The sequence below is a fragment of the Haemorhous mexicanus genome, chromosome 2 (genome assembly GCF_027477595.1).
Source record: "Haemorhous mexicanus isolate bHaeMex1 chromosome 2, bHaeMex1.pri, whole genome shotgun sequence".
Taxonomy (NCBI): domain Eukaryota; kingdom Metazoa; phylum Chordata; class Aves; order Passeriformes; family Fringillidae; genus Haemorhous; species Haemorhous mexicanus.
The window spans coordinates 69123340-69150271 of record NC_082342.1 but is presented as its reverse complement, the minus strand read 5'-3'; the positions used below and the strand labels follow the sequence as shown (position 1 = coordinate 69150271).

Genomic DNA, 26932 nt, shown 5'->3' with positions numbered 1-26932 from the left:
TCATACAGATTAATGTTATTCTAAACACTTTTGTGTCACTACTATCACTGAAATTTTTTTCTATTGCTCTATTATATGTCCACAAAGACTGCATTACAAAAAAATATTCCTTAGTTTCTACTGGTATGTTCAAAATTATCAATATTTTTTGAAGCAACTGTAGCTTTCATGGCAGAAAGTCTGGCCCTTAAGTCTTGATTTCTTTAGTGAATATCAGTAAATCTGTGTTACAAAAGCATAACATGCTCAGCTGTTGGTAGGATCCACAGGCTGACTTTGAATGGTAGAACATCACAGCAGTGCCTAAAGTGCTAAAAATCATGACTTTGACACACACTGGCAAGCAGTTCAATCTCATGCTAACGTCTTGTGGAGTCAAGGAAAAGGAGTCCTGACCTTTATTGATTGCCACATCATTTTCTATAGTGAACTCGATATTTCCCCCTGCTGCTGTTGTTTTTATTAAACACCACAGAACACTTTTGGTATATGATAGATGACAAAAAGCAAGGGATTGTTTAATCTTAACTTTTAGAAATACAGCTGTGTGAGTATTCTTTTAAATAATATTTTACTTGTATTTAAGGAAAAGTTTTGAAGGTATTTCTTGTCTCTGAAGGAAGGTAAAAGAGTAAGGAGAAATGCTGCAAGAAAATATTATTCTCCATCAATACCCATCTGACTACTTACCATTTGCTGTCACAGGCAAAATAGGATTGACTTGGGGAAAATTAATGCAATTCATTAGTAATAAAAATAGATTCTGGCTAGTGAGGAGCAACCCCAAATTTTAAAATGCCACCCTTCTTCCCCCCTTTCCCCGACTCAGTTTATGTATTGTATAACATTATAGCCCCACCCCTAACTGGTGCGGGGCAGGGGAAATAGGTGTTGTGGTCAGACCATAATTCTCAGACCCTTCTCTCTGCCAGTCCTTCCTCACACATTTCCCTTGCTCCATCATGGGCTTTCCATGGGCTGCAGTCCTTTGGGAGACAGCCTCCCACTCCAGTGTGGTGAACTCCACAGGCCACTCCCTGTGCCTGTGACTGTTGATTATCTTAAGCAGGAAAATGCAATTCCAAGACTACAGGCAAGATGCAGAAGCTGACCCAGAGATATTTTCCTTTACAGGAACAAACCCCTAAGCAAAGATCCTCTTAATCAAATCCAACATGTTTAAAATTGGAGTTATTTGGCAAGCCTCATCTCTCTCCATCAGTTATGTTTCTGTCCTTTTTCCTGCTTGCCTTAAACACTGATTTTTTTTCATATTATTGTTGAAAGACAGTCCAACATAAAAAAACCGCTGCTTTTCTGGTTGTGCCATTTAAGTAATTATTTATTATCAACTGGTAATGTCAAATTTTGTCTCTTACTTAACTGCAACAGATAGAATTTAGATCAGGTTCCACATTCTACTAATTCAGCTTAAGTACTGATAGAATATAATAATTGTTATTTTTAAAAAATGTATTTGTGTATACATATTTATTATTTTCCCTTTACATCCATGAAAATTAATTCGTTACATTTTCAATTTTACTAGTTAGGTAGAGAGACTTTAATAACTATGTAGCTTTGGGATTTTTTTAGTAGTTATTTATCTATTTATATTCAGTTACATTCATTCAGTTCCACCACTTTTGCAATAATTGGATTAATTTAGTAATGGATTTTCATAAATTGGATTATTGTTTTGGCAGCGCTTTCCCAGCTATTCTCTGCTTCATTTTGAATGGGAAACACAGAAAACTGCCCAACAGAGATGTTGGCATATGCACAGTGGAATGTTTTGTTTTCAGGTCATTTAATGAAAAAAACTAGAAAGAAACTTGTGTTATTTAGATCAGTATTACGTCTGCTGTAAATAGCAGTTACTTTAGTTTAATATGTCCCTTACAATTATTATGCACTATTACAAAGTAACTATCAAAAAGTTTAGCCTGATGAACCTTAATTTTTAAGAAAAATACCAAAATTCAAACCAAATTTGTGTGAGCATAAGAAAGGTTCTCAAAATCATCTTATAGTTAGTCACTCGCCAGGAATATAATTGCTTTGAACTGACCTTGGAGAGACAAAGGTTAATAATTCCACAAAGTCCTTAATAGTAGTTCAGTGTTTGGCATGAGAGGATCAGGAATGTATTACATTCATATAGCCACCTAAAAAACTTGATTGTATGGCTGATTACAGCCTCCTCCAGGAGTTCTGCTCCTTTGGCTTTCATGCATCATATAATAAACTATCTGTGGCATTTTCTCTTCGCAGAATCATTAAGGCTTATTACTAATTCAGTGCCCTGCTCTGATCTTTTGTGCTTTTGCACACAAATTCATATATCCTACATGGGGGTCTCATGCAGCTCAGTGAATGTTCCATTTAATTCAAATTGCATCGTATTCTCTCTTTCTCAAGCAAGATTTAACTTGTAATTTTACATCCAGCCTGTAAAGAGAGACACTCTGCATAGGTCTACTTTTCTTTCTGTGGGGCTAAGCTAGCCTTAAAAAGATACAAACTAGATAAATATATCTCGCTCTTATAAGAGAAAAGCAAAATAATGAATCTTCACTGAAATAATGAATCTTTATTGCAAAGCCACTATTTTTCCTGCAGTCCAAGGCAGATGCATATGCAGCTAGGATGACTTCTTCTTCAGAAACTAAGTCATTGGTAGGAGACAAAACAGATGCTAAAAACATTGCCTATTTACAGAGTGGGAACTTGATGAGTCTATTTTCTCTTGCTATACTGTGGCCAGGGTCCCAGATGCTTGGGCCACATTTCTATTTTGAATGTTTACTGCACATCTACATCTTTTAGTGTGTATGCCTCCACTATGCCCTTCTCTTCATCCATCACCCACACAGGAATATTTTCAGACTAGCTGGCTGTTGACTGTTGTACAAGTGGAATGACTGTAATTTGTGATAAGGTCTGTCATTCAGGTTTTGTAATAAGAAGCCACTTGTCTCTACTACATAATTTTTTTTCCTGTAAGTTTTGTAATGAATGATAAATTCTACATAGATATGCATATAATCTAGTATGGTATGAATTAATTTGGACATGCATGGGTATTTCAGGCCAGACAGGCATAGTGAGTTAACTTAGTCCTAACACATGGAAGAAAAAGGCAGTAGTGTGACTCCATCTAATTTAAGCTTTTAAATGTAACATATGCACCAGTCTAGACAGCAGGAAGCAGTGTGGATAATGCCTAGGAAAATTCACTGCCTATTTTTTAAATGCATAGCTTCCACAATTAAGCACAGATTTTTAAAAAATAAAACAGTGAGCAAGAAGTGTTTTCTCTCTTGTGGTCAAGACTGCAAAAGGTATTAATATCCTATATTTTGATTATGACTAAAGTTTGCCTTTTCATTATTATCTTTAGTGGGAGATGAAGTATGAGAATCCAAACCTGTCTCACATGGTTCTTGGCGCCTGTATGCTGGCACAGGAAGGAAGCCCTTGTGCAGTGCAGTTGGAGCAGTCTAGAGATCCTCGCACACCAAATGTAGGCTTCAACTTAGACTCCACACACAGACATGTGAACACGTGCATTCCTGTGTGTTATCATGTGTGTTCAAATACTTCCTTACTTCCACATATGTGTAATCTGGAAGGATATTTAAATATACACATCTGACTGAAATTAAAGAAAGCTAACTATTAATTTAATACTCAACTAAATATCTTTACGGGCAGCAGCCATTACAATAGCTGACAAATACCTACTATACTCAGCAGAATAGAATACCAAGACATCTCTGCTCTTAACTTCCTATATTTCCAATTTGAAACTTGAATAACTTCTTATTAGCTAATATTTGGGTAAGACGAAATTTCTTTTGACTCAGTAGACCAGCTTCAGATAAATCTTGCATTATTGGCTGAGTTTGTTGAACAGAGAATGGTTTGTTCATTGTGAAGATCACAAGCTAAATGACCTAAGACATTTTTGCAAGTCAGCCATATAATTGCAATGCAAGAATAATTTTCATACTTTAGCGAAGACTAGGGAACTGCTCAAAATTATTAAATAAAGGAAGTATTAATACACTTTAGCTGTGTCTTTTAAGGCTGAAGTAACAATTCAAAATTTTATGCCAAACTAACAAGACAAGAAAGTAGGACCAAAACTACTATATTACCCATCAGCACCATTTTTTTCTCATAGCTTTTGTTGCTTGAGGTTTTCTTTGCTCTTATGCCTTATTAGTGATTCACTTGTTCTTTTAATAATTCATTTGAACAAAGAAAAGTACTTTGATTGGCATACATAGTTACTGTCACGTAAAGAGAAAAGAAAATATTTTAAACTGCATGCTTTCTGCCCACAATATTCTCACTAACTACAAGCAAATCAATATATTAAGTGTGACTTTATAAAAATATTTTGCATGCTGCTAAATTACAGCAGTGCTTTTTTTTGTCCAAAAACTTCATGCTGTCACATCTGCTTTCATCTACATCATCTACCTAACCAGACAGTATCTCAAATTTATCTTAGGAAGTTATTAGCTATTATTAACGAATTTTGTGCAACTCTTTTGCAATGGGAAGAATAACAAACATACTTCAAAGACTAGTTCACCAGTTACCAGCCTTAGAATTTTTTTGATTGAAAATTTTGTCTCTGTTCTTACTATGTTTTACTGTAAATGTACTTTGACCTATAAATAGTTTTATAACTTAATTTGAATCCAGAGAAGTTATTTCAGATTCTTTAATGACAGTTTTTATGCTGCTGCTGTTTTATAGATATGGTGTTTATTAACTTCTAGTTTAAATAAAGCTCTTTTTTTCAGAAAAATAATTATTCTCTATCCCACTATAGGGAAAATGAGACACATAGCGAAATTATTCTTCCTCAACTGTGGAAATTACAAAAAGATTTAGATATTTTAAAATATTTTAGTCAAAATATTTAAATAAACGGATACTGAGACAAAAAATGGAACAACTCTATTGTCTAAAATTCTTAAACTCACAAAAAAAATTTGTATCATAAACATTATCTCAGTCAAGAACAAAGTAATTCTATGGATTCACTAAAAATTCTTATTTAATGACAGGTTCACTGTGCATCTTAATAACGGAGCAAATAAAGGGCCTCATGCACATGCTATAGTAAAGGAATAATCTACAAAGACTATTTTGTCTTACCTATCTTATAGCCTGATAAAGTCAAGAATGTTCTGTAACTGTTGGAATCCGCATTGAATCAGTGATCTTTTATAGAGAATGCAGCCCATATAATTCTGATTATAGTTAAAATTGCTTGAAACAAATTCTTTCTATTAGGAAACTAAAATTTCCAGTGTAGGAAGTGTGTTCCTTATATCGCAAAGGTTCCATATTGCTAGAGTTTCGTACCTCCTTGATGTTTCTCGTTGGCAGCTCCTCTAAGCACTGGCTTTTCCTTCTCACAGTAGCCAACTGACACCGGCTTTCCTCCCCTCAACCAGCCAACCCACTCTTTTACAACTCTCCTCTTCTTATTGGCTACAGCTGCAGCCTGTTAGTGTCAGGCCTATTCCTAATCTCAAAAAATTGAGCTCAGCTACAACTCCGTAGGGTTAAGGTCACTTTCTATACAACCTTTAATTTCTTATATTGTATCCCCCTAGAGGAAGTCAAACTTTTTCAAAACAATATTATCCATGTGAAGGGTGTTTTCCTCTCAATATTTTGTGTCACAGAATCATAGAAGGCCTTGGGTTGGAAGGGACCTCAAAGACCATCTAGTTCCAGCTCCCCTTTTGTGGGCAGAAACACCAGCCATTAGATCAAGTTCTCAGGGGCCCCATCTAACTTATTAGTAGTTACGACTAATTCAATTCAGGAACTTACTCTATGACTATATATTTTTCCATTTTGGGGGGCGAAATTCTACTTTTAATTTGCTTCCCTACTGCATTACAAATACATGAAATGGCCTTCCAAATTTACACACAGAAATAAGACTTCATTATTGCTTTCCATTCACAAAATTATTGTATTTTCAACTTTTGCCAGTGAACTTCATTGGCTTAATAAAGGCAGCACGGATAAATATCTCTTTTTATAATCTGATTCCTAGGCCAGGTATGGACTGATTCAGCAATACAGTAGTCCAGCACTTATCAAAATTATTACTGTCCTTCAGTCCTACCAAGCAGATATCTTTTGTGCCAGTGTAATTCTCTGCTGCTCTTTCACACTGAAGGCCAGAAAAGGGTACAAAAGGGCCTAAGCAAAAGACTGGATAAGGTCTTTGATATTCATAGTGAAAGAATTTTGAAAGGGAAAACCTCATTAAGAAATGCACCAAGGGCATGATTCAACTGGTTTCACAAGCCATACCCACCTCACATCAAAGGCAGTCTGGTCTTTTCTGGCTGGCTTGTCAAACTGAATTTAAAACTGTCTTTTCTGAGTAGTTATCAAAGGTTTGTAATGAAAGAACTGAGATAAATGCTTTTGATCCAGCTGGTTGTGATTTCTCCTAATGTTTCCTACTTTGAAACCTCTACTTCATTTTTCTAGCCAATTATACATATAGTTATATATATATAAGTGTTCAGGAATCTCTCTCCATCTTAGTAAAAGAAGTGACAAAACCCTGAAAAGACAGAAGAGGCTGAGCTTGGCCTAATTTCATATCTGTGCACAGTGTCTGATTCAGCTGAAATGTAGACTATTTAAGAATAAAAATCTATAATATCTCCACAGGCTGAACTTTCACTGTGGAGATAAAAGTGCTCAGTACTGGATGTTTTCTTTTCCTTGCTGGTCTTGCTCTCTAAGGAGGAATATATTATTATTATTTTTATAATAATTCTAGTTTTGATGACATACACCATGAAGAGTACTTCAGCTAATTCAGAGAAACACATGATATTTTTCCCTATGGAAATTGTATTACAAATTTTTGACAAGCTAGACAAAGCTGAAAAAATTGTTTAATTTAAAGTCATCTAATAAAATAACCCCCTAAGCTATAAAATTGAAGCAAGACTACTAAATAGCTTTATTTATAAGTATTTCAAAAGTTTCAGATTCCTGATCCAGTGTCCTGAATATTCAGTGCTTGTTGCAGAACTACTCCCCAGTCATTTTGGGCCTTTGTGAACATGGATTTGGAAATTTGACTGAAGACTGGAAGCAATTTCTGACTGAATTGTTCAAGCTCAGCCACAATCAGACCTTTAAAACGATTACTCCATTTCCAACTTTTTCTTGTTTGAACTTGTTTTGTTTTATCCTTGTGAAATAAAAACCAAAAATTATTACTGATTCCTTAGAGAAAAAAGATAGAAACACAATCAAACTCTTAAATGTTAATTCCAAAATGTGATTTTGAAAATGAATTTTGTTCTGAATAGCTGAGAGCATTTTAGCAACAGTCCCAATCAGTTTATCAGCTATTTATGAACAGCATTTTCTGTCTTTTTACCAGCAACTCAAAAATGCCTTCAGCTATATTTTATTAGCTGTCTTAATTGGAATAGAGGAATGAGAAAGTATGTTTTACTTTCAGTGTGCAAATATCAGCTTATTGATTTATTTCAGTTGAAAGACAGTGGAATAAATAAGAACTTTTCATGCCAGAAGAAATGTCAAAGTGGTGAGGATTTTGACTAGGGGTAGACAAGATTGTTTGCACTGAAGTCTGCAGAAGTTTTGGTTCTTTGCATTTTTAAATGGTGTTCAGTGTTTACGTGTCCACATATCTGCTTAGAAATATATTTCACAATCTCAGTAATCTTAGTCATGGTTTATATCTTTGGGGATCAATTCACTTACTGACATGTAGTTGTCTACTGACATTCAAATTGCTTCAGGATGCCAGCAGTCATGTTTTTTTCTACTGGTTTTTGTACTGTACTATTTTCCATATCTCTCAGCCTGGAAGGAATGTCAACATAACTTAAATGTAGCAAATAATGTTTTATCACTGTCTATGGGTAGCTGAACCAAGTGACATCTTTAAAAATAAAGATAAGATCCTTACAGACAGAAATATAAACATGTAAATGTTTATATTTACATTTATATTACTGTGAATGGTTTTGGTTACATGTTTAAATATTTTTAATGCTGTTGTTTAGGCTCAGATGACTGCTCTGAGTGTAACAGCAAGTTGGACACTGTAGGCATCCACAGATTAACAGAATTGGATGCTTTAATATTGATTTCATCTGTAGATATCCGATAATCATAAATAAAATTAATGTGTTCAGTCAGGATCCAAAGAAATAGTTTTAAAAAAGTGCATTTGCTTTAGTATCTCTCACAGATGAATATGGATTCTGCCGGGTGCTTTAGAGCACAGGTATGTCTGTCAGGCACTACCAAAATGTTCTCAGGCTTCAGTGACATATTTAGTGATTGTACAGCACTTCCTTATTCATCAGCATCCATACCAATGAAATGTAATGGCAAATGCACGTTTAAATGGCTCTGAATTCATGGAGTGCTTAGGACAGTAAAAGCTTCCAAATGAGTAATTGCTTTACAGAGACAGCTTTCACATCCGAAATTGCTTAGTGGTTGGACTATAAAATAGCCTGTGTTTCTATTAGTTAATCTCCAGGCACTATATAAAAGGCAACAGACTGCAAAAAGATTCACATGGAATGAATGCAGCATGGTATTAGGGCCAAAGAACAATCAGAACTATTTCCTCCTGGGACCCATTATAAACAGTAGAACGAAACAAGTTTCTTGCCTGCAGATGCTTACAAACACAACATCATTTCTGTTAAACCATATTTTTATAATTTCAAGTTTCCAATACTCATCAGAAGTTGTCCATGACTTTCCAACACTACTCTATATTCATAAAACACTCAGATGAAAAAAAGCAACACACCATGCTTGGGGTTATAATTTTCTTGCTAAGTAGACATATTGCTGTTAGTGTGGGTAAGAATTTTCTTCAATGTAAGAAGGAGCCTTGAAACTGAGGTAGTAATTTTTAAAAATCTATGTTTAAAACATAACATGATAGTCCTATATGCCACACATTTCATATTTGATCTCTACTATATATTATAAGTGTAAAATTCATGCTAAAAATGTGTTCCCATTGATAGATCTTTATGTGAAATTTGTTGAATATCAGATCTTGTTTTACATATTATTTGTGCTTCTTAATACTTTGATGCACAGCAAAAACACAGAGGAACTATAACAAATGGATTGCATATTTCTTCTTTGTCTGGACTACCAGTTATGAGTTTGCACTTCCACCTCATAGTTAGTGAGCTTAGGCAGCAGCCCTGCTTACATGATTTTTAAACCTATAGAGACAAAGCTGCATGTCATTTGTGTTGCTCTTGACTTAATATGCAGGAAAGAAAGAATAAAAATATTCATTAGCAGAAAGAAATATCTTCCTTCCTCTTCAGGTGAACAAAGTATTGAATAGCACGTGAGTTTGGTAATAATATTGAAAACTTCTGTGTTTTTTCACTATATGAGATTCACATGATTTCAAATATAATGTATTTTCTTTATTTCTATTGTCTGATGTCAGATAAAAAAACAGATACTCATTTTTATTTCTTCAATTCTGAGCTCTTGTTTTGTCAACATTTTTATTTGCGTGGACTTTCTTAGGTTATATTCGGTTGGAGGTCGGGATGGAAGCTCATGTTTGAGTTCAATGGAATATTATGATCCTCACACAAATAAATGGAATATGTGTGCTCCTATGTGTAAGAGAAGAGGAGGTGTAGGAGTGGCTACCTGTGATGGCTTTCTTTATGCAGTTGGAGGTCATGATGCTCCTGCTTCTAATCACTGTTCTCGGCTGCTGGACTACGTGGAAAGGTATCCAATTATACATGCATCTTTAAAATACAAAATAATATCTGGTAGCATTATTTTATTAGCTTAGAGATGGTAAATTTCAAAATGTTCTTAACCCTAGAAATGTCTAATTAGTACTTACTTGAAAAATTCTATAAAGGTGTGTGAAAGACAATCTCTTTGAAACCCATTGTGATCCCTTTTTATTCACAGTACTATTATATATTACCACAAACACAAAAATCCACTCTTTTCACATCCCATTTAAGTAATTTTGGAACACTATATTATGCATTGAAGTGTCATAAACTAAAAATTGTAGAGATAAAAGTTTTTCCTTTAAATAATTTTTTAGCACAAATTGAATTGTGTTTAGAATATTTTCTAACTCCAAAAAAAAAGCTAAGCAAAGAAGAAATAAAGAACTGTTTAAGTGATGGATATTCACAGTGCAATGAATTCTTTCCTTTATCAAAGAGAGAGACAGTTAATCAGGGAAATCCCATGATGCCTGTACTTACAGGAATGATGCGTGTGGACCTCTATTTGTAAGGAACAATAACAAGAATTTTCAATTAGATGAATTTATATTAAGACAACTAGTGACAGTCTTAATGAGATATTTTCAACTGCTTCTGCTTATTGGTACTCAGAAGGAAGCTTTTATTTAATTTTTCATTCTCTGAGAAGAAAACCCTCCTGGTGTTGATGTCAAACCATACTCTCTCTCATTTGCCTTTCTCAAGAGAGACTCCAAAAATGAACTAAACCTATCCTTATGCTGTTTTATGCACTAGTATTAGAGTGGCAATATATAGTATCCCTCATCTAGATATTTTTTTCCATTGGTAGTAAAAGGTGTGCTTCATCAATAGTTAGCTTTGAGATGTACTTCATCAATAGTTAGCTTTGAGACTAAAAAGCTGGGACTAACAAACAAAAACTTGTAAGACTGTAAATTTACATTGAGTGGATGTGAATTAACTGGTGGACTTCACTGAAATGTGAAAAAAATCTCATGGCCCTCACAGTGATTGATTAGTTTATAACATGGCTGGAATGTTATTAAGTGTGTCTGGTTTTTTATTCCAAAATAATGCATCATTTCCAAAAAATAAAAGTCCCTCAATATATTAGGAAAACAAAGAATAGTAAGTGATGAGGAGGATATATTAGTCTGTGTAATTTTATATCTCTCTGAAATTTTTTCTTTCTGTAACTATTGACAGCCTGCTTTTTAACTAAGTCTCTTCTTCTTCAAGAATGAGCTGTTTCAGTCTTTTTGTCATTCTGATGCAGCCTGGTAGGATGTGCTTTATTCCAGTACAAATTTGTTCCTGGGAGACTGTCAAACCAGACATAGAAATTTAAAATTTAATTTTGAGATTATGCAAATATAGTGGAGGCAGCAGATATGTGTTTTCTTAATGCTACTGCTAAAGTACTGCTCAAAATTAGTTAGGTATTCCAGTTTACTTTCTTCTAATATTGATGCAATTTTCAAGGATTTCCTCTGCATTCAAGCATTCTGAAATAATAGTTACATTTCACTCACCTTCACAAGTTGGCAAAGTGCAATCTTCTATTCCTTTTTAAAGGCAAAACAACTACTTGGTAAGAATTATAAAATTTTCAAGATATTTTGGCAGATTTCATAAAGCAGCTTTTCTTTTTCAAATGTTACTCAAAACTTGACAGATGCTAAAAACATAGTCATTTGACCTATAGGTTTTTTCCCCTTTGTCTCACCTTGATTTCAAAATTTATTTCTTTCCACATTAGGAGCTTTTATCACAACCCTGTTCAGCCTGGGGCATACCTACCTATTATAAAAATGACATATACAGTTGCTTTTTAGCAGCAAAAAGGATGTAAGAAAACTCAGGTGTTTTCATGGCTGTTACAAAACCAATAAGTTCTTGTGCAGTTCTGTTTTGCTGACAGAATTGAGTTATAAGGATTCATTTTAGCCTTGCATACCTTTTTATTGGAAGAAGAAGAAAAAGGTCAGATGATGATGTCAATTGTATTGTTTTCCAGTTTTAACTTTTGCACCTCCTCACCTTGGCCCTTGTAATTTAAGAGGAGTGTATGGAGGAGTCTATTAAACTTTTATTACCTTTAGGTAGGCGAAGATACAATGCACACTGGTGTGTTTCACTGGATGTGAAACTGTTTCAGCTAGAGGCATATGATGCTGTTGTTGAAAAACTCTCACAGTCTTTGAAAAAAGTCCTTTTTTTTCTTTTCTTTTTTTTTTGGCTTGTTGCATGGTCGTTTCCCTTCCACATATTCAAGCAATATTTTGCAGTAATTTCTTCTAAAGTTAGGAAAGACATTTATTATATATCTAGATATTTGACATCTTATTTTCTGAGAAGTCCCCCAAATGCCAGGATTAGCAGTTAGCACACAAGTAGATTGTTTCCTTAAAATACAATATGAACAAGGTTACAGACAATTCTTTTATTGTCCAATTTAAAAGTTATACTTAGGAACCAAAGGGCTGTTACAAGCAAAACACTGTAGCATTGCTGTTTCAGTGCTTGTAATAATAATATATATATATACATATATATATATAATATTTCATTGTTCAAATATGTAAGACTTCACACAGTATCCCTCCAAGTTGCCTTTTGATAATATGACTTACTAAAATGCTTACACATTCAAGCAAATTATTAAAGTCAGACTTTTAAAAGGATTTGTAGACCAAAACTGCTTATTTTCTCCACTGATCACATGATTCTATTACATAATAGGCTTGCTTAAGGAATGATGAAATTAATTTTATTATACTGAGACACACTTTTCTTTTTTAGTAATATTTGACATCTAAAAATCAGGTATCTAGTGTAACCTAATACTCCAGACATCCTTGGTAACAAACTATCAAAAGATAATTATTTTCCGGTTTATGCATGTCCAAAAGAGTTACAATCGAATGACTCTGGAAATTAAACAGTTTTAATTTGTTAAAGAATATCTAAACGAAAACCTAGGTTAAATATTTAATTTTTAAATTGCCATCATTATACAGAAAGCTTTTTACCCTCAGTTTTAAAAACTCAGTTGTGTTTAGGTCTAAAAAACAGTATTAATCTACTTGAGCAAATATCAGAAGGAGACACTAACTGTAATGCAGTTAAGCATTAGAATACATCGGAAATTTTTACTGTTGTATAATTTCAAAAATTAAAATAGAGTTAACTTTAATTTTACAAATGATATTTCTAATAGTTTAGATGTGCTACAGGAAATACCCCACTTTATATATATATATAACAGATAAATAAAATTTTATACCCATCCAATCAGATATTGCTCATATATCTTTTTGCTCATATATCTCTATATATCAGATCTCTTTATGACACACTATCCTACAAACATCTTTATTCTAGAAGGTTAGCTGAGCAAAAGTTTCTAATCAGCATCTAGAGGGTTGAATTGGGAACACAGTAAATCTGTATCTTTTCTTTTTGATGTTAGGAAGAAATTTTTTTGATAGGATACTAAAGGTTTGGTTTTTTCCCCCAGGAAAAAAAGAACTATATTCAAGTGAAAATAAACATGAAGTGATGCTTGTCTTCTCTGCACATACCCAGTTTAATTTTTCTTTGCTCAGGTATGACCCAAAAACTGATACATGGACAATGGTGGCTCCGCTGAGTATGCCTCGAGATGCTGTTGGTGTTTGTCTCCTTGGTGACAAATTATATGCAGTAGGTGGCTATGATGGTCAATCATACCTGAATACTATGGAAGCATATGACCCTCAAACTAATGAGTGGACACAGGTAATAATAAAGTTTTTTTTTTTTATATACACATGTGCAAACACACACATATACACACTAACACGTAGGAATTAGCCATTAACCAAGCTTTCTTTGAACCTAGTAGAGAAAGGTTCATGCTTTGGAATCATGATCTTATCCTAAAACAAGCATTTAAAATAGGTGAGATGCATTATGCTCAAGAATGCCCATTTCTTTTTATGATTGCAGGGGGGAACTTCTGTTGACAAGCTTGAATGTAGACACAAATGCTTTGAAATTAGTAAAGAAGGCCATATTTTTAAATCTACTATGAATTACTGAGAAGAGCATTTTTATGATGTTCTGTAGGAGATACAAAAATAATTTGGGAATATTCTCCTTTTGCAAAACCACCAGTTCACATGAAAAACCATTAATAAACATGATTGGACAGGTAGTTTGGAGACATGTAAACAATGTTGTGATTTATACAGTTGCACCAATTACAGTGTGTTGTTACATACATTTAAGCTGATTCTACTGTGATAGTTTTGCAAGATTCAGTCCCCTAAAGGTTTTAATCTTTGTGTTGTCTTGAATACTGTTTAAAATTGCTAAACATATTCTAAAGGACACTTGAACCTATTTAGGAATACTGGAACCATTTCTATATTGGTAGCTTTCACCTTGCCTCAAGGACTAGAGTGGAAGCATCAGCCACAGTCTGCAGAATACAGAGACCCCTTGCATATCAATGGTTCACAAAATTGATGACAGCTCTAAAATTAATTCCCACTTTCTGTTCTCACATCTTTCAAATGAAAGATGCCAGGTGTGAGTAAGCAATTTTAAATTACGATAGTAGCATAATGTGGGTTTTGTTTATTTTTAGCAATTTATACTACCATGAGTTTTGACCATTTTAAAATCATTTTGACACAGCACTTTGATAATCTTTGCATGGCTTGTCCCTGTTTGGCAATCTTTTGCATGGTTTTTTTCCTATTCAGTTAATTTGTGTCTGTTTTTCTGCAGATGGCTTCCTTAAATATTGGAAGGGCTGGTGCCTGTGTTGTAGTCATCAAACAACCATGACTTTGTCAGCACTGCTTAGGATTTTACTGACTGTGAAAAAATTATTTTTCTATGAGACAAAGAGAATGATAACTTCACAAGAACGAGGATCTACACAGTGAATACACTGTTGATCACAAACTTGAAGAAGTTTGGAAATGACAAAGATTAAGTATTTATGCCCTATAAAATCATAAAACCGTTCACAGTCAGTGAACAAGAAAAAAGCCCCCGGAGTATTGTAGGCGTAAATATGTGAATGTAGAGTAGTAAGTTGAGATATTGTTCTCATGAATGTGTCCTGGAGAACTGGATTATCATGAGAAATCTACACAAAGAGTGGAAAGGAATATGAGAGCAGTTTTCATGGCTGCAAGAGAACTGCAGAAACATGAAAGTATATTTAATCAATTTTAAACTGTGTTTTTTAAAAGAGAAAAGTGGATAGTAATATAATTTTTTTGCTGTGTAAGTCTTGTCTTCGAAGGGGTTATGGTCTTCTCATTTAAATGAGCAGTTTGACTTTACTGAAAGGAAGAGGTCAAATGGTCTGGATATTCATAGTGACTGAGCTGTGACTCTAGAGCAGGAAGAAACACAACAAAACTAAAAGTAGGCTTTTTATGTAACTTCAGATTGTACCCCCTCGCCTGTGTTAATGCATCTTATAAATGAGTCCATAGAGGGAGAAGCCTGTGTGTTTAATCAAGTAATATAAAGCAGTCCTGTGGCTGCACTGGGGCTTTGTTGCAAATATGGGAGTAAAAGAAACAGTTACCGAAGTCTTTCTTAATCTTATATTCAATTTAAGCATGTGAGCTCTAACCTCATTGTTTAATGCATCTACTGCACGTTGGAAGCTCATGACAAGCTGGACAATTGATCCCCTTATTTTGCTGCATCATTTTAATGGATGAAGTGTGACAGGCACAGTCTATAGAGACTCTTCTAACATTTCAAGAGGGAGAAAATCCTACATTTTATTTCTTTCTAATGCTTGTACATACACAATTTTGCCTACTTAGAGGTGCAAATTTATGGCTTTCCACTTATAACTGAAAATAACTGCAAGTCAGGAAATCAGAGTAAATGCAAGTGGAATAAGGAATATTAGACAATTTGATCAAATGCATTTCATATGGTAAATATACTAGTGTCATCTGTGCTTCCCTTTAGGGTTGATAATTTCTGCCAGTAATGATAGTTTAAGCTTTTGATTTGGCAGTAGATGTGGTGCTGATGCTTTCTGTCTGCTCAGCTGAATCAGTTAGAACCTAAGGCCACTACTGGAATATGAAATTCTGCTATCCAGGGATGCACAGCTTCTGGGAACAGAGCACCAAATATACTTCTCTTAAGCCTTGCTGATCCTATTAGAAACATTTCATGGCCCAAAAGCTGAAACTTCACAATCCTCTGTCACTAGCAATTTTGAGAAGGAATTCTGGTTGCACTAAAATGAGTTTTCTTAGTGGAAATCTCTGAAATCATTTGAGATGAAAAAATACAAAATATGAAATAGATCTTCCACCTTGGGACATTTGATTTGAAGGTGTGTCTTTCCTTCTAACTGCATTGGTATGCACGGAGGTCTTTGATTATTGATGTAAGTTGAATTGCAATTCTGAAGCCTAAGTATATGGATTTAAATATTTAAAATATTTCTATGTCCTAGTTTGGAATCAGCTGAAAACACTTCAACATTAATTTTCCACAGCCAGTTGCCTTTTGAATTGCAATTATTGTTTCACAGACAAACATATGAATTTTTCTCCAACTACAACAATCTGTTGACTAAAAAATGTTACCTCTCTAAAGATTTTGCTTCACATAAACACAAGTTTGGAGACCAAATGAAGAAGATTCTAGAATTATAACTGTAATTAAATATAGATATTGGCATTCAGAACTCCTACAGAGATAGCTAAAGAACTTAAAAATTGAATTTTATTCTATTCCCAGAATTTTCTTTTGATTTCATTATATTAATATTTTATAGAAATATTATTGCTCTACCTATACACAGATCTTCAAAGTAGGATTATTCCTATTAATTTCATTCTGTGCCAAATTTGTTTTAAGTGCCTTGATCATTATTTTCTTCCATTTATCCTCATTTCATTTTTGATTCTCAATTTCCTTTTCTACTTTTTCAATTTGCTTTTATTTTACCAAAATTATTCTGATGTGAATTTTTTCAGTCTGCTCCGCTTCTCTTATTTTGAAACAATAATTTTTGTATTTGTTTTATTTTGATTATGTAAAATCTAGCCACAATAAGAATCAAAATTGGCTTTCATATTTATACAAATGCTACAAGTTTCTTATAAAGAGAATTTATGAAAAATTTTTTTTTCTTTATCATTATGATTACTTTCACTAAAAATAATAACAGTTTTACCTTCTTCTCAAAGGAATGTCTTTAAATCCAAGTATTATGTAATTGTAGTCTTGATTTCTGTGATTCATTAAAACCCATTTTTTATGTGTGAGTTAAAATCACTTCTGATGCACTAAATAGTGCTAAACAATGTTAAGTTTACTTCTTAAGAAAGCTTCTAAGTTTACGTCTAAGAAAGCTGTCTTTTCAAAAACCAGGTGACCTAGTTCATCTACCATGATTTATTTTCTCTCACGTAATCTCTTCAATTTCAAAGTGCAAAAATCACAGTGAAATCAGAGCTGCAACAAACATTAATTTTACTGAAATCAGTGATTAAATTCCTTGAAATGTAGACGTTTCCTAATATGTTGGAACCCTTGTATATCTGCATATAAAAATGTCAGTTAAGAGCTATTCTTTAGTGGAGCTCTTTCGTATTGACATTATGTGATCCAATTTTATAGAAAAGTTTTACATTGTTATCAAAGTCACAAATAAGCTACGAATATTGTTTCATTGGCTTTAGTTACAATTGTTCAATAATTATTTTATTATTTGTTCTTGCAATCAAAATACTGATATTGTTTAAAAATCAGAAGTAAATTTTAAAAAATCCTTTTGCATTTAGAACAGAGTTTTTATTCATATGAAACTTGTCCAGTTATTAAGACAATATTAGGATGCTTTCAGGGAGTTGCCTGCCTCATAATTTTACTCTGTTAAGGTAACATTAGTTGATGTAAGGGAGCCATTTTAGCATAGACAAAGGATAATTTCCTTGGATACCATTTTCTTCTACAGAAACCTGCCATCAATTGACCATTATTTTAAAAGTACTTAAAATAGATCTAGAAATAGATATTTATTATAGCTATAACCTTTTCTCTACATATTATTCAGATATTTTCCATATGTTAAGAAGGCCCATATAAATTCCCTTAAAGGTGTTTATGTCTTAAATATTTTCTATTATTTCAATAAAAGTAACTCACAAAATAAATTTGAGGTTTGCAAGTTATATGCAAGTTTTAATGGCTCAGACCTTGATGTCCATGAACAAAAACCAGAAAAGCTGTGCATTGTGATTATGAATGAAATACACTTTTTCCACAAGAGAATTTACATTCTGGAAAACTTTCGTTGTTATTTTGCCCACAATGAACTGGGAAAAAGAAATGTGACCTATGAACTATGTTATCTATTAATTTACATTAGTTTTTTCATGAGGAATAAATAGAGAAGGCATTTTTACAAAAGCTTCATAAAAGCTCTTGTAACTTTTATCAAATAGCAGTAATAGATTGCATCATTTAAATGCTTAAAATATCAAATTATTGGATTTTTTGCATTAACTGTACCAATAAAATGTGCATACACTAGGTAATGCAGGCTCACTGCCAGCTCAGAATCTCAATATGCTAAAGTAACTCCAGATATATTTCTTTAAAAACAGATTATCCCTGCAGTATATCTGTTCTAACTCAAATGAGAATGCATAAAATTTTCAGCAGAATAATTTTTCTTCAGCACTATTCTAAATCCAGTGTAAAGCTGCTAAAATTGGCATAACCTTGCAATTCATTGCAAATTCCCTCATTATAGTTCTGCTTCATAGTTCATGGGGACTGGGTACACTTGGGGACAGAGAAACCACTGAAAATCATTATATCAGCATAAGCTTGATTTCCACATGCAAGACTACAGCTGTCAGACATTAAACCATAAAGAAAATTACTAGCACAGGTAAGAATTGTAGTGGCAGGGAACAATATAGCTTCGAGTCACTGGCTATTCACAGCTTCACCTTGGGGAATCTATGCAGCTGCCAAATTCATCACCTGTTAAGAGCTGCAAAAGTAGTCAAAGCCGAGGTGTAAGCAACTTGCACTTCTGTCACCCCATACTTTCCCAGATTTCCCACTGTGATTAAAAAATGCACAAAAATTTAAATAGTGATGATAATAAATCCACTTTTTCAGAAGTTTAGTACTGCTCAGAATTAGGTCTGTGAACCAGGTTCGTGTTCAGTGTTCTTCCCTTAGGTGGCCTAGGTTGCGTGTTAAGTCAGGTGACATCTTTAGTGAACTCTTTCTAATGTCCCCAACAAAAGTGTCAGAACAGGGCTGCCTTTGATGGCCTCCAGGAAGAAATGATATTCCAAAAGTGAGATGTTTCCATGAAGTAGATGAGCATTCAGTTAAGTCACTCCCACAGAAGTGTCTGATACCATGTGAGATGCCCAAAATTATCTAAGTCCTCCACACTGGGCTGGCACATATGACACAGATGAGATTATGGAGTGGTAACAGGAGTTTGAATGGGCTGTAAAGTATCTCAGATGATATTAGATACCTTTTTAGATACTAGTTATTTAAAGTTATTATCTAACAACCCGCCTGTGTGATGGAACAGCCTGAATTCAAAAAGGTTGCTTAAGCTTGAAAATATTAACCTCAATTGTCCAATGAATGATACAAATAGTGAACATAAGTGTGATATCCATTAATATCCCTTAATGTTGGCAAGTATGGGAAATGCTAACTTGCAGAGATCCTCTTTATATGGAAAATTATCTTTTTATGCATCACTTCAGTCAAAAATGTGTTCTGTAACCAAGTCAGGAGTAAATCGCCCTTACTCAGCAGTTATTGAAAAAAATCACCAACATTAGTTGCTACTACCTAATGTAGACTTTTCGTTGTTTTTTTTTTTTTTTCTATTTAACAGTAAAATGTTTCTGAGTGCAATTTGTAAAGGTTTGGGTGGCACATTTCAGTCACATATTGGAAAATCTCATATATAGACATAGTTGTGAAAACAGATGATATGGCTTAGGTCTTTGAGTCCTTTATTTTTCTTGTTTGTACACCTGTATATTTTCCAGGATATCAGTTAATTTTAAATAGTCATTTGTTCCACTTGAAAGGTAAAAGAGAAAGAAGATTTGTTATAGCAGGCTGAATGGATGAACATCCATGTCACAATAAAGAGGGTTCTACTGCACAAATGTCCACATCAGAATTATACAACCAAAGGATTTTCTTATAGCCAGAGTAGAAAATCACTATTTACAGGACATGATCCATCATGTTAATAGGTGAAATAAATCACACTTTAAAAACGTGTTTCTCTCCATTGACTGCAGAAGTGCTTAATATGACTAGTTTAGACAGAATTACTTAAGCTGGATAAGATGCATCTCTACCCTTTGAGAAATGCCTAGAAGGAACTGGCCCCACAAACATTTATTTCCAATAAATATGACAGGAATTTAATTTAGAATATAACTCCAAGACTCAAATATGCATTGAACAAAAAACAATTTTTCTGTTCTGAAATCAAACACTCTTGTGAGATACAGAGGTTGGATTATTTGGAGCTTTCAAATTACAGGCAAAGGAGAAAAAAAATATCTCTTTGTTAACCTAGAAGGAGAAAAAGTGTTCAGAAAATTGCAGCTGCAGCTCCAGCTTACCTAAACTTTTAGATATCCTATATTTGAGGGTTAAGGGAGCAATTTAATACAATAACCTACAAGACATATCTATATAATTAAACTTCACAAACTTTCAGAACATGAAATAGGATTATTTAAAAGCAGGATTACTGTAATCAATGGGCATCATTATTCCAGGCCCTGGTGTGGGAAGAGAAAAACTGGAGAAAAGCAGACATCTCCCACCAGATGGGTCATCTCAGCCAAATGTAGGCATACTAAAAAATCACCTGCTTGCATTGTTTTCCTCTTTGATTTATTAAGGTGCCAATGAGAATAACCAGATTTAGGCACCTAAATTAGTAGAAATACTAACAATGAAGTGTAGAAAAATGCCAATAGTATGATCTATCTGAAATTGTAAATCCACTTGACTTGCTTATAGATTTCTCCACGTTATCATTTATCTCACAAGTAGTATACACCATACTACATATTCTTTGACAGCTCTATGTAAAGAAAGAGATATATTTTATGTGATCAAAATCAACTTTTGAAATAACATCCATTTTACAGTTAATGTAGGTGAATTTTTTTTGTGAAAGTTCACAGTTTTTTGCAGTTCTGCACAAAGTGCAAAACACTGGATTAATTGTTCATTTCATTAAAAACTGTGAATTTTTAGCACCTTCTAAAATCACAGACAATATTCTTTGCTCTTTAAAATCAGATGCTTATTTTTTTATTCCATTTTTCAAAATTGTGGCTATATTTTACATGAGACATTTTTTATGAAACATATGTTTATGTGTCTGGAATCTTGCGGAAAAATACATGTCAGGATTCTACTGGAATGAGATTACAAAATGCACAATCTTTTATAAATTTATTTTCTATGTCACATACTTATATCTTTGGTTATGTTTAGTTGACTTTAGGAAACTGACTCAGAGTTCTTAAAAAATTTATAAAGAAAATGAAACCAAGATTTTGGTTCAAAGAATTTATAGAATAAGCTTTACTTGCTTGACTGCTATCATTTCCCTCTTCCCTCCTAAAAAACAACAAGAACCAAAAGAAAAAAAAAAAAAAGAACCCCAGATAACCCAGATAAGTTTTAAGTCCTTTTTAATTTCAGTGCACATTCAATAATTTATATTGTCATGCATTATGATTATTTGTAAAATTATTATTAGAGGAAGAGCTGCAACCAAACTGACGTAGAAATAACTGTTATGCACAGGATTGCTGGTCATCATTAATTGGGGAAATAAAAACTAGTTTTTCTGGAATGGTCTAGTAAATGCAGAGTGTCAGCAGACATGCTAATGGATGGCTCATTCTTTAACAAAAATTCTTCTGCCTTCACCTTGCATACCAAAAGAGCTTGTATCAGATTATGGCTGCTTGCTTTGAGGAGGAAACTGGAACATGAGGTCTGAGTCTTTAAAGCAAGAGGAACATTGTTAAAGCAGGAATGATGTGGTTAAGAGCATGTCACAAATATAAACTTGCCAGTGCTGTCATATGAGCATGCAACTGTTTGCAGATGTATTATAGGATTTTTTGCATCAAATGGGTCCAGTCAGAAGTTTTGAAGCTTTAGTCGAAAACAAAATCAGTATTGAAGAAATATGTTGGGATGTTGACATAAGAGTTTACTTAGTATGGAAAAGGAGTACAGAGCAAAATAAGTGTACAATGTTTTGGAATGTAAGACAATAAATACATTAAGAAAATGTATCGATATGGTTGTAAATACATTCAATTAAGCTGTCCTAAGTTTTGCAATATTTGCAGAGCAGTTTACTGAATGTTATGCTTTTACCATGCTTCCGTTATATCTTGGACATGTATGTATAGAATGCAAGTGGAGACAATAGAGCACAATGTTAAACTCTTAACCTTTGTTTGACATAAATTGTTTCTAAGAAATTTGAATATTGAAAATGTCACTGTGCAAAAATAAACATGCCTGTTTTTATGTGTTGCAGAGGTGATTCTTTTAAGGGAATATGATAACACAATTGGGGGTTCAGCTCACATATTTTAAACTTGCCCATACTCATTTTCACTTGTGTAGATCCAAAGGGCAAAAATCTCAAGATTCTGATAAATATTATTATTTGTTACTTATCCTTTTCTTAAGTCAGACTATCAAGAATATAATGGGATGACAAATAACATCATTAAAAATTCAGAGTTTCAAGTTTTTTTGATCACCTTTTATTGGAAACAGCAAATGAAGTTCTTTCCCTCAAAAAGAAAAAGAAGTCTGCATGCAGAGCTATGTGATTTAAGTAGAGTAAGATCATTAACTACAAGTGAGTCTTATATGCTGTTTAATATGATCAATAAGAAAATAAATTTTCAGTGGAAAGAAATATACCTGTTCAGGCAAATCAGCTATCTTGAGTCACATGTGTTTGAAGAGTTTTCTTGAATCACATGTATTTAGTGTACAAAATATTAACCTGGGGTATAAAATAAATCTCTGTTTAAGGACTTTGGAGTAATTCATATTTCTTCTATCTACCTCCAGATTCCAGATTTGTTCTTACGAATCTTGTTGATTTGTATTTATCTTAGAGTGAGATCCATCTGCACTCTGCTGTCTGGGTAGACATTTCAGATTGACTGAGATTCAGTCAATTTGTTTTCCCAGTTTTCATGTGTTTTTTGGGAGAATAATGTATTCTCTGTTTTTTAAATCCATTCCCTCATTCTGTGAAACATGGATCATATTATATACTTAAAATGCACAGGACTTATGAGAAGAAAAACTGAAATACGTAGAAGATATGAGAGGGATCAATGACAGATAGGTTGAAAATTCTGCCAAAGTCAAATTTGAATAGAGACTCCTGAAGCGTAAAGAATGCATGTACTAGAATTTTCATTAAGTAATTTCAAACTCTTTGGAGAGACAAATACTTTAGACATGAATGCACCAGTAAGCACAAATTTTAAATAACTGATATCAGGCTTTCTATGGTGGACAGTTTAAATGCAGAAACTTTGCTGAGAATGTACTTCTCTTTAACATTTATCTTAACCTTTTTTGGATGAGGGTGAAGTGTCAAAATTCTTTTTTATAAGATATGCTAGAAAATATTTAAGCAAGAAATCCTTTTTGTGTTCAGCTGAGTTTAACTTTAGATGCAATGAACCTTTGACACATAACTTGCTTTTGCCATGGTCTCAACATTTCTCTTGAGTAATATACAATCAAACAATGGGTAATTATTTATGATTCAAATTAATGAAAAGGAGGTTGTCAAAAGCAGCCATACATTCTACATCATAATAATTAATGGAGCTTTTGATCTGCCTATATTGTACATGGCCAAACCTGTCTGACCTGTTAACATAACTTTCCAAAAGAAATACAGGGGGCTTGAGCCCTGATCACTGTATTTCAGATCATGAACAAGATAATTTAACAAGGTTCTTAGAATCAAAAAACATTCTTTAATAGGAGGAGTGGTTTGATTTATTAAACAGTGATATTGAATTATTTACTACTTTATGGTGAAAGATTCAGTTTTGAATCACCATATGAAAATGTCAGACCTGGGAAGAAATGACATCTATACTTTCTTACTAATCACTCTTTTATGCATACTTTTCTCCTTTTTTTTACCCATGTTTCATCCTACTCTCAATTCCAGCTTTCTGTCCCATTCATATGACAATTTTCTTCCTTTTAATAAATGCTACTGTTTTGTATTTCTCTTCTTTTCCCAATTTTCTTCTTATTGTAACATTCTACCTAATCTCTGGGACCTTAATTTTTCTTACTGATTTTTATTATCATGGGTTGTAGCATCTCCTATGTCACTTTTAGTTGGACCTCATAGATTTGTATTCCCTCTCAGTACTTTTCCTTCAAATTCCTCTATTTTTCTATATATGTACATATAAATAACCAAGAAGCCCTGCTTGCATTGTTTTGGAAATTGTTATATTACAGCCATCCATCCTTTAAAATTCTTTCCTTTTGTCCTATTATAAACATTGGGAAAATATTTTTTATGAGGATTAATTATTAGCAATATTGACCTACAAAAAAGAAAATAATGCTAATTATACAGTCATAAAGGCTTTGTTTTTCTTCGTACCATCCTTCATACTATAACTTTGTATACTCATGCTGCACAACACATTGCATAATTTCCCTGCCAGAAAGACTTCATGTATGTAAAAAACAGCTATTACTGTTCATTTTCCTCTGGTAATTGTGTTCAATAAAACTGTGAGGACTTGAACAGGGGGATTCAGACTTTACAAGGGATTCTTGTTAAGCTCAGTGAAATTAAGAACTGCAACCACTAGCTGCAAAGAGAAGTCAGGAAAGATTGGCAGCCAGCAAAGAGAAAATAATTATTTACATGGTCAGAGTGGGCAGGAAAAAATACATTTAGAGGAGTTAAGAAAAAAAAAGATAGAGAGGAAATTTAAAAAATATGTTTAAGTAGGAGAAGACTAAATTTACAAAACTACCTTTTAACAAAAGTGCTCAGACATTAACGGAAAATTTTATTAATAAACTCCAAAGGAAATTAACCCTACATTACTCCAATATCAGATAATTTTATCATATTTTCACCAGGTCTCCAATTGTCCTGAGAGGATTCTGCAACTTCAAAAAGTAAGTTTTGGAAGTTTCGGAAGTTTGGCAATAGGAGGTACCCAAAGCTGATGCAAATCTGTGAAAATTGTAAACATAAATGATGATTCTCATTATTATAGCAGCCTTTATAATAACATCCACATAGTTCTCATCCTCTTTTTACAAGAACATAATATTTCTACTGGGAAAAAAGTGCAGAAATAAATCACGTTGGTATCTTGATCCACAATTTCATGATTGAATTCATGATGCTGCACTCTCTCTGAAGCCCCATGTTTAACTTTTACATTTGCTATACTCATCAGCCTTGCAGCTGGTGCCCCAGCTACGATGAGGGGATTTCACAGAACACAATCTCCACACTGCTGCAAATGTGTCATTAGGCAGCAAAGAATGAGAGGTTCATTGAGCCAGAGAGAGCATGAGCACCAGTGTGAGAAGGAATATGACTTTCTAATCTATTAATCTGGGCATTCATCACACAAAATTTCTGGGGTTAAGCTCTGCATAAAATGTTTCATATATTACATTTTGTAGTTTATGATCCTTTAACATTAAAAAGATATGAGGCAAAATAATCATCAATGAAACGTAGTCCTGGATCTTCCCATTTTCAGAATTTCCTTTCATCTAATTTAGGTAGTTCTAATCACTTATATGTTGATTGGCTACGTACCCTGCTTAGATTAGCTTAGATTCCTGATCCTGGGCAGTTTTAGGTACATGAGCTTATATTTACACTCTCCGTACAGTTATATTCCTGCTTTACCTCTTTAAATTACTTAGGGAAATTGATGAAGATAAATTCAGATATTTTACTTCCAGGAGATTTACTAATAGAAGTTCTAAGTAATTTTAATGCAGTCCCACAGACCTGCACTTCATCAGAGGAAGTTCACTTATAACCAATACGTATTTTATAAATCTATTCTTAAAAAATTGCATTTCACATTTCACCCTACAGTTTCACTAAAGATGGGGAGTTTAAAGTTCATATAGTGTTTGGTAGCCAGAAAAATTCTGAAATGGAGAAGCACAGCAAAAAAATGGCAGCTTAACAAGTCCTACAATGAATCTAAAGGAATTTCTAGAATTTTAAAGGTCCAAAGAAATAAAACTATGGGTAAATTTCTGAAGGCAAAGATGGTATCTTTGAAGTAATGGAAATAAATTTCCTTGACTTTATCCAAGCTAGAAGATAAGAATGTATTGTAATGAGTATGCTTTCTTGCATCACCTAACCTACAATACTAGGATCAGGAAACTAGTAAATCTCTAAAACAAGGAAAAATTGTTTGAATTATAAAACCTGGTTAGCAGGTAAAAATATATATATATATCAAAATGGAAATTATTAATTTTTTTTTCATCAAAATCTATGCTGGCACTTGTCTATAAGGGCTGCCTGTGACGTGTAGTGAGTCAAAGAATTAAGCAGCTGTAGGGATTATTTTTCATTTTTGTTGTGTTTTATATAGCCTAACAACCTCTGTTACCTACCTCTAGCTACCTACCTCACTCATGCAGGTTTTATTGGGGTTGGTTTTAAAATACAGAAAATTAGTTTAATTCAGAAAATTAAAGAACACAAAATTGGTGGGGTTTTTTTCTTACTCTTTTATTTTCTTTTTGATGGCATTATATTGCAAGTCAAAGATATTCATCAAACAGGCAAACATAAAAGAGAGGCTGTCTGACCACAGGCAGAGTTCTTCAGAGTCTGACAGATGCCTTCATCTGATGCCTGGTACCATTACACCAAGATACATTTGAAGGATAAATTACAAAAACAAATACAAAGCTCAGCCTGCCTGAAACTGCCTTTGAAGAGT

The 26932-nt window shown here is 33.5% G+C and overlaps 1 protein-coding gene across 1 annotated transcript in view; it reads left to right on the top strand.

The window, feature by feature from the left end:
* The window catches only part of LOC132323660 (kelch-like protein 1), a 133804-nt gene extending 111353 nt beyond the window's left edge, over positions 1–22451 (top strand). Inside the window, exons 8-10 of the mRNA XM_059839124.1 lie at positions 9619–9831; positions 13442–13613; positions 14610–22451. Of these exons, the coding sequence (XP_059695107.1) occupies positions 9619–9831; positions 13442–13613; positions 14610–14669 (445 nt within the window). The 3' untranslated portion in view covers positions 14670–22451. The remainder of the gene's footprint in view (positions 1–9618; positions 9832–13441; positions 13614–14609) is intronic.
* Positions 22452–26932: the final 4481 nt, after the last annotated feature.